The 9,894-nt window shown below is 37.8% G+C and overlaps 1 protein-coding gene across 1 annotated transcript; it reads left to right on the top strand.

Moving 5' to 3' along the window:
- Positions 1-996: 996 nt before the first annotated feature.
- On the top strand, positions 997-8,438 carry LOC307149072 (uncharacterized protein; the record flags this gene model as incomplete). Its single annotated transcript, XM_079855114.1, has 7 exons — positions 997-1,260; positions 2,426-2,507; positions 5,144-5,386; positions 5,470-5,563; positions 5,733-5,778; positions 6,008-6,264; positions 7,891-8,438. 7 exons carry the CDS (start codon positions 997-999, stop codon positions 7,946-7,948), a joined length of 1,044 nt encoding a protein of 347 aa, XP_079711240.1. The 3' UTR covers positions 7,949-8,438.
- Between the last annotated feature and the right edge of the window lie 1,456 nt (positions 8,439-9,894).

Below are 9,894 nucleotides of genomic sequence, written 5' to 3'. Positions count from 1 at the left end.
GTAGACTATCGAAAACTCAATGCTATTACTCAGAGCGATGCTTATCCATTACCCACTATTCAAGAAATTCTGGACTCTTTAGCTGGTGCTACTATATTTACTTCACTTGATTTGAACAGTGGTTACTGGCAGGTTCAGATGGATCCGGTTAGTCAAGACAAGACTGCCTTTGTATGTTCCTTTGGCCTATTTCATTTTAAGACCATGCCGTTCGGTCTTAGAAATGCCCCAGCCACATTTCAACGGTTAATGGAGATAGCCTTGGGAGAACTGAGACGAACGATTTGTTTAGTGTATTTGGATGACATAATTGTGTTCTCACCTAACAAAGACCAACATTTCCAAGATCTACAATTGGTGATGGATAAATTGAGAGAGGCAGGACTTACAGTGAACATGAAGAAAAGCAAATTCTTCTAGAATAAATTAAAATTTCTTGGACATGTTGTGTCTTCAGACGGAATACAAGTTGACTCCGAGAAGACTCAAGCCATTCGTGACTTCCCAATACCTACTAATTTGAAAGCTCTCCAACGCTTCCTGGGCATGGCGGGTTGGTACCACCGATTTGTGCCTAATTTCTCGCAAATTGCTGAACCTCTGACAGCCCTGAAACGAAAAGGAATACGATTCAAATGGTCTGAAGAATGTCAGGATGCATTTGATGTCCTTAAACGTTATCTGATGGAATCTCCTATTCTGGGACATCCTGATTTTAACTTACCTTTCGTGGTCTATACAGACGCCAGCGGTATTGGGCTAGGAGCAATCCTCTGTCAACAAAGAAGTCCTGGAAATGAAGAAATTCTTGCCTATGCAAGCCGTACCTTGATTAAAGCTGAGCGAAATTATTCTACAACTGAACAGGAGTGCCTTGCCGTAGTCTGGGCCTTGGAGAAGTGGCGATACTACTTGGAAGGACATTACTTTACCGTTGTGACTGATCATTCCTCTCTGAAATGGGTATTTAAGACCAATAAACCCAGTACTAGACTTATGAGATGGGCTCTACGACTGCAAGAGTTCACCTTTGCGGTGGAGTACAGGAAGGGAAAATACAATGTAGTTCCCGATGCCCTGTCCAGAATACCATCCGATCAGTCTAGCATGTCCACCTGTGCTACGGTGTTGAGGACTAATAAACAAGAGACTCCTGCACTTGTGTTTCCCTTCACAGATGAGGAATTATGGAGATCTCAACAAGATGATAAAGAAGTACAAGAAATATACCAAAGCATTTTGGAAGATGGGGAGAAAAGGGTAAACTCCTCTACAAGACTAACTATTATTGAGGACAAAGTTTACAGAGTAGTCCAACTTCCCCATCGTTCTCTTTATCAGGTATGGATTCCTAGTTCCTTGCGATCCAGGCTGATGAGTTTCTTCCATGACGATCCTCTTTCGGGACACCTAGGAAGATATAAGACATATAGGAGGTTACAAAATCTGGTATACTGGCCAAAAATGAGTCTGGATGTTAAAACATATGTAACAAACTGTCAAATCTGTCAACGCTACAAACCAGAATGCAAAAAGCCAGCAGGTAAATTGCAGCAAACGCAAGCAACAAGACCATGGGAGATGCTGGGGGTGGACCTTATGGGTCCCTTTCCAAAAAGTTCTCAGCTGAATTCTTATTTACTAGCTTTTGTAGACTATTATTCTAAATGGGTGGAGATTTTTCCCTTACGAAAAGCAACTGCTGAAACTGTGTCCAAACTGATGGTCAAAGAAATCATTACTCGTTGGGGAGTACCAGATTATGTGCTGTCAGATCAAGGACCGCAGTTTGTGTCTGAAACATTCGCTGAGACATGTAAAGGATGGAATTTAATGCAGAAATTCACTACGGCCTACCATCCGCAAACAAATTTCACGGAAAGAGTAAATCGTACCCTGAAGACTATGGTAGCTGCCTATGTAGGCTCACAACATCATCATTGGGATCAACATCTGCATGAATTTCGTTTTTGCCCTGAACTCAGCTGTACAAGAATCTACGGGAGTTACACCTGCAGAGTTAAATCTCAACCGACCTCTCAGAGGTCCATTGGATATGGTATTGCAGCCTCAGGACATTTCTCCAGATTCTTCAGCATATAACAATGTTGCTCAACTTCAAGAACTAAAAGATCTTGTTACGAAGAATCTCTACCGAGCTCGTCTCAGACAAAAGCGAAATTATGACCGTAAAAGAAGAGAACTGTCATTCAGTACAAATGACAGAGTTTGGATGCGTTCACATCCTCTCTCAAAAGCAGTGAAAAAATTTTCTGCTAAACTTGCCCCAAAATGGCAGGGTCCCTACCGAATTGTCCGTAGGGTGGGTCCTTTAAACTATCAAGTAGTACAGGAAGAAACAGGAGAAAATTTGCGAGTTATACATATTTCACAACTTAAAGCTTGTTATCCTACTGCTCAACAGCTGGATGAGATTCAGCATCGCCAGTGGCTGGAAGTTTTCAAGGAAGAGAATGATGATGAAGAATTCTTTGGATTCTTAGATAGTGAACTTAAACAATGATTCAGTTTTTAGAAGGGGAAGGGAATGTGACGAACTGGATGTTGTCACCAAAAATGATTGTAATCTCCACAGGAGGGCGATGTTGTGAAAAGAGTTGTGAGTATAAAGGCAAAGAAAAAATGGAACGGAGGTAGCTAGAGCTAGAATGTGCTCTCCACACAAACCTGAAATGCTAACTTTGTCTGATGTCGGAGGTTAGAGGACTGAAAATGGACTAACACTGGAGGTCTAAACACAGTGATTGAGTCTGATCCAGTTGTTACGGGCATCAGTTTATGGATTAACGCTGGCAGCTAGACGAGAGATGGCAACAAACTGGCTGGTTTGAATTGAAATTCCCGGTTTACCATTACTGCTGAACCCTGGAGGAAGACATCACTCAAGTATTTTTGTTTATTTATTTTTTTTGAGCATCTTTTCTTGTTTTTGTGGCTGAGGAACGTTTGAATTGAGTCACTGCAGCGTCCAACAGTGAGATATTCTGAGTGTTTAATCTGTGGAATGGATCATTACAAGTGAGACGAGTGTTTGCATCATTGGACAGTGATAAAGACTCCGAATGTTTGAATTGAGTCACTGAATCGTTGAACAGTGAGAGATCCTGAATGTTTTGAACTGTTTAATGAATCGTTGAACTGAGCCATTGAATCGTTGAACTGAGCCATTGAATCGTTGAACTGAGTCATTGAATCGTTGAACTGAGTCATTGAATCGTTGAACTGAGTCATTGAATCGTTGAACTGAGTCATTGAATCGTTGAACTGAGTCATTGAATCGTTGAACTGAGTTATTGAATCGTTGAACTGAGTCATTGAATTGTTGAACTGAGCCATTGAATCGTTGAACTGAGTCATTGAATCGTTGAACTGAATCATGGAATCGAATCGTTGAACAGTGACACTGAATCATTGAACAGTGAGAGTTCTTGAGTATTTGAACTGTGAACGAATCATGAAGAGTTTTGAATCACTGAATCATTGTATGTTTGGACTGTGTACTTTGAATCAATACGTGTTGATCCGCTGTTATTAATCCAGGATGATCTAATGCTGTAGTGTTTCAACAAGAGTGTTATGCCAGTTGTATTATTCATGTTAAAAGGTCAGCAGAGATTTGAATGAATTCATCAGGTGTAGGAGAGGTACCTCTAGAAATTGTACTAGTGAAATTGAATTAACACCACAAAAATGTATATATGTTTTGTTGTTGCAAACTATTTTTTTTTTTATTATCAAATGATTAATTGAAATTGTTTTTTTTTGTTGTTGTTTTTTTTTTGTGTGTGTGTAAATCAGAAGAGTAGTATGAATATAAATCAATCCTGCAATACAAATTTGTTTGTTATCTGGGAAATTGTCTAATGTTCAATAGGATTCATTGGTTGAAAGTTGAATCCTTTGTATGATTGACTTTGAAATTTAAATTTTACTTATAAGTTGACTTATAAGTTGGCACCCCAGCAAAAACCCAGTCAATCCGTTACAATGTGACTCACTCAAACAAAACACCAATAAACATGTGTTGGATCACTCTTGTAAGTCTTTCTTCTTATACTCAAGTAGTATTTTTCTCAGATAACTCAAAACTGTTTCCCGTAAATCATACATCACAATGTATTACAGTCTCTGTTGTCTGTGCAAATGTGTCCTACTAAATATTGTATAACTGAATAGTTGAGCGAACCTTTGGTTACACAATATAACCATAAACTGAATTACTATATAATTATAAAAAACAATTATTCCTGTGACATACAGGGAGTCACATATATAAATGTATATATAAACAAGTATATAAATAACAAATTTACCATAAATTCCACAAATTGGCGGCTGGTCAAGAGGCACTGCCCTCCCTGAACCACACACAAAATAATAATTATTATCATTATTATTAATAATAACAATAATATAAATAGTATAAATTAATATGATATATGATATATATGTTCCCTCTGCCTGTCCACATGTCTCTAGCTCAGCTCTGAGGTGAAAGAGAAATCTGTGAAGCAGCGGTATTTTGGCTTCTCCGTGTGCTCCTAATATCCATATAAAATATCTCTAAACAAATGTAGCATTTAGTTTTCCTCACAGTTTTTGTGGTTACATTATATACATATATTGTGAATTATATTATATTGTGTATATTATTTTTATTTTTTTATTTATTTTTTTATCTTGAAACAGTCTTGCAGAAAATTCAGTTTTGTGAGAATCATCATCAAACTTAATCCAGAACTTAAAACATTAATCTAGAATTTGAGAGGCTTGAAACATTTGAAATACAGTCTTAATAGTTTTTCCTTCTGTTAACCTTTTTCTTAAAATGTCACTGTTTAGCATTAAATCATACTGTGATGTTTGCTGAAATTGTCCAATAATAACCAACTGTAGCCTTTCCTAGAACATTTTCCACCAGCCGTCTCTGATAAATACTTTTACCTGACATCTGTAGATCCTCCAGTGAAAGCTGTGATCTCCATCAGTCCATCTGGTGTAATAGTGGAGGGAGATTCAGTGACTCTGTGATTTATAAGTCTCAAATAAGTGTGTGATGTCAAATTTTATTTGTTAATGTTTTTTTTGTTTGTTTGTTTGTTTGTTTGTTTGTTTGTTTCAGACCCTCCCAGGAACGTCTCAGTGTTGATAAATGGATCTGGTGTAATAGTGGAGGGAGATTCAGTGACTCTGAACTGCATCAGTGACTCAAACCCTCCTGCTCTGAACTTCAGCTGGTTTAAGGAGAATGAAACCTCAGCTGTTGGATCTGGACAGAGTTTCAGTGCACTACAGAGTGGACGCTTCTACTGTCAGGCTCACAATCAACATGGATCTCAGAGATCAGACGCTGTAACTGTCACAGGTGAAGCTTTTATTAACACACTCCTGTATCTTCACATCATTCATCAGTTTGGAGAGTTAATCATGATGATCTTCCTCTTTCAGATCATCATGTTGCTGGTGGGAATGTGATTGTCATCACAGCGGCATCTGGAGGATTATTCATCATCATCATCATCATCTTCATACTGTTTATAATGTGAGCTCAATAATAAACTACAGTTATTGTATAAGTTCACTTTTGTTCTGATGTAAAAGGAAATTTTCCATTTGTGTTTGATTATTAGTAATCTTTAAAAACAGTGTTCATATTTTCTCTTAATTTAATACATTCGTCCATATGCTGTTAATGTCTGTGATTATAACAGGAAGAAACAAAGGAATGTTAAAGCTGAAGATCTCAAAGTGAAAGTGGTAAATCTTTCAAATACTTATGTATTGACTGTTTTAATATAGGTTTGTTGGTCTAATTGCATATTCATTAACACATAGTGTGATGAATGAACATTTCACTTCATTTACTCATTCTGCCCTATTCTTCTCCATTCCGTGTGTGAATCAATGAAATATACCTGTATTTTACATCACAACATTGATGTAGTTACATGTCTTAATAATAATTACAAATGTTCTTGTATTTCAGAATGATCTCTATTCTGATGCGTCCCAGAGCGTTTCAGTCCATGACAAGCCTCTTTCTGAACTGGATTCAGCCAATGACGCTCTGTATGCCAGTGTGAAACCCAGAAGTTTCAGAGGAAAAACTCCTGAATCCAGAGATTCTGAGGAGATCCAGTACGCAACTGTCCAACATCACAGAAAGACAAAGATGAAGAGAGCAGAGGAGAATGAATGTCTATATGATGATATAAGAGTTCATCAGCCTGATGCTGCAGTGAGGTGAAAAAAAAACAACTTAACTATTACCAACTTAACCAGTACCAACTTAACCAGTGCCAACTTAACCAGCACCAGCTTAACCAGCACCAACTTAACTAGTACTAACTTATCCAGTGCAACTTAACCAGCACCAACTTAACCAGCACCAGCTTAACCAGTACCAATTAACTCGTTCCCTCCCATTGACGGAGTGTTTTCACTGTTATACGGTAGGGGGCGCTATTACACGTCTTCCTAAAGAGTACAGAATCTCCTGATCAAAACACATGCGAAGATGATGCAAGAACAAGCGATATCATATCTAATCATATCATATGCATATCACAATCATCAACATTCAACAGCATAAACTGAATGAAATGTCAACCCATGAAGAGGAAACAACTTTGAAGCATTTGGGTTGTTGATGGACTCAATCTATAGACTGGGTAAACCCAGCCCGATCTGCCGGCAATTGGATTTCGCTCTGCAGCTCAGACTGGAAACCTGGACATTTTTCTATCCTGCTTCCGTTACACAAATCTGCGGGGACCAATCACAAACTGGCTTATCCACCTGGCACGCTATTGGCGGGTTTAACACGATGACGATAGAGAAGCAACGGCAAGCTTCTCCTCCGTTCTCTTCTTCCCATCTCCTGTAATGGGGCAGATCATGTTCCAAGGGCTATATGATTGATCTGAGTTACCCGTCTCTCGTACGACCATCAATCCAATTCCTTTTAACCTCTCGATGATGCTCAATTGCTTCTTTAGTTTAGCAAACAAATCACTCGAGTGGGTGTAAATACTCACTTTCATGTTTTATTTTGCACAACCTGCAAAAATCGCTCAATGCCATCGTTGCTTCTGCAAACCACTGATCAATGCTACAAACCAACACGTTTGTTGACACGTTTCCTGCCTGGAGTTTTTGTGTCTCTCTGCAAAGTACGTCATCCAGATCGTTGGTCTGATTGGTTGAAGGACTATCCAATTGCATTCAGAGTCATTTGAACTATACCCGTTGATCACGCCTCTTGTGCAGTAGAAATACAGAGCAGACTCCCCAGACTAATGTTCAGTCTTAAAAGATTAAGCTTGGTCTGTTGGTGATAGCCAGACTACTCAATCTACTCTATCTGTTTTGATATTCGTTCTGAATCTGATCTGGATGTAGTCTTTGACAAAAACATGTTTTTTCTCAGATTTTTGCTCAAAATGTTGCTTTTTAAAAAAAAAAATTTTTTTTTTTTTTTTTTTTTTTTTAAGCAGAGGGTCTGTTCTTTCTTTTGACTTACTGCATATTCAGATATTCATACAACAAAATATTCTTGGAGCCATGAAACTTTTATGAAAAATATCAAAAATGCTGGCGGTGGCTAGCAACTTTTCCAGAAACGCTGGCGGGGAAAGAGTTAACCAGCATTAACTAAATTATCGGCACATAAACCAACACCAGCATAGTTGTTTCTGCTCATCTAACTTCAGTGTAACATATTAACACTCTGTAGAGTGGACCAATATAGACACTGAGCGCTGTTAATTTAACACTGGGGATTTTGCTGTGTAGCACCAGTTTAACCACCACAGATCATATAATCTGGGCTATAATATTGTTGTGCTCCTGTTTATTTTGATTTTTTAGGCGATCAACTGTTCAGATTGTGGAAGATTCATCAGTGATCTACTGCAGCGTCAAATGAGTGAAAGAGACCAGCAAACACAAAGCCTGTGTTCAATCGTTTAATGAACGATTGTGGGATTATTGTATAGTTGTGGAATAATTTGCCCATCTGTTCAGACCACAACCAATACAAAAATGTTCATCACCCACATTAAGACTCATTTGTTCTCTTTGACTCTTTGTGAGAGAATGACAATGACAATGTAATGTTTTTTGTTTGTTTGTTTTTTTAAATTGCCACAATTTTTTAAGTTTGTCTAAATTAAGTTTAATCTGTTAGTAGCATATATTTGTTTTTATTTTTCAGTATTGTTGGTCTTCAGTTTAAGCTTCAGTAAAACCAATCTTAAGATAAGTCGAAGAATGTCAGTTATACTAATTTGTAAGTCACTTTGGACAAAAACATATGCTAAAATATTAAAAGGAAATGTAAATGTTATACTGTAGCAGTTTGTAATTTTTTGAAGAATGTTGCATGTATTAATAATAAAGTATGTTTTGACATAAGCTAACAACAACAGTGATGTCTGTACTGCTTATCAATATTCAAATGCATTAAGTATTTTGTTCGAGTCTCGTCCCGTCATGGCCGCCACACCTTAGCCCTCTGCCAAGATGGCCGCCATGCTCTAGTCGGCTCCAGACAATGTAGCGCTGACCATTATGACCATGGCCATTTGATGTGTGTGTGTTCTGCACACTTGTTGATTTCAGCCCCTGACCGGAGTCCAGTGAAGGCTTCAGGCCCAAAACCTGCTCCAGAGTACACTGAAGTCCTTGAGTCCGGTCAAGAGCCCATTTCTGCCCCAGAGGGCACTCCTGAGTCTGTTAATAATTTTAATTAATAATAATTTGTTACATTTATATAGCACTTTTCTAGGTACTCAAATCACTTTACATATGGAAAGGGGAATCTCCTCAACCACCACCAATGTGCAGCACTACTTGGATGATGCGAGGACAGCCATATTGCACCAGAACGCCCACCATACACAAGCTTATTGTTAGAGAGGATGAAGCCAATCAGTATATGTATTTATATTGTTGCTGTCGGGAGGAGTCCTCATATCTCCAAAACCATTATTTTTCAGGAAATGAAAAAAAAAAAAACTGCATATTTTTTGAGTTATTAAACATTGTATCGTTAAAGTTGGTATTATACCTTATATTGCTATCATATATTGTTGTGTACCAACATTACAGTTTTTCTCAATTGCTAAAACACAATTTCTAAAACCTTGCTCCATTTTCTGAAAACATTAAACACAAAACCTCATCTTCAAGCACTATTCACAAAACCTCTGACTCCTCTCGCAAAATGAAACTTTCGCCTCAAAACAGTTTTACCTGTGTTCAAAATCAAACACTGCTCTCAAATCATAGACAAAGTGAATATAAAACTATGATATACACTATCAAGCAGTCAGTAAACAATACACCAAAAAATAGAAAACACATTGTTCAAAACATATAGTTCTCGAAAGATATCTACGGACTGCTATTCTGTTTAGACTTACCCGTGATACCTTACTGTACCAGCAAACAGGGAGAAGTACATTTTTAATCTCAAAACAAATTTCATATTTTTCCGTCATTGTCTTTTGATGAACGAAAACATGTTCTATCGTAGTAGCTCAAAACTGATCAGAAATTACTACTCTGCTTTGCTCTTTGCAATTTGTTTATGTTCTTCCTCCTCCTTGTACCCCTATTTTTACAGTACTGTACCCTGCATCTCACACACTTGTCCTTGTCTCTGTGATACTGTAATTCTTGTTCTTTGTTGATATGAACCTGCAACCAGTCAAAATCTATTGAGCAGTCAGTACTGTTAACAAATGGAAAGCACAATGTTCAGGCCATACAATTTGTTCATTGTACAGTATACAGCCTTCAATGCACTGTACTACAGCATACAATACTAAAAGGGACAAACATCAAAGGAGTAAACGTGATCAGTGTGCT

This window comes from Squalius cephalus, assembly GCF_949319135.1.
Source record: "Squalius cephalus genome assembly, chromosome: 2".
Taxonomy (NCBI): Eukaryota; Metazoa; Chordata; class Actinopteri; order Cypriniformes; family Leuciscidae; genus Squalius; species Squalius cephalus.
This window is presented reverse-complemented; position numbering and strand designations above follow the sequence as displayed.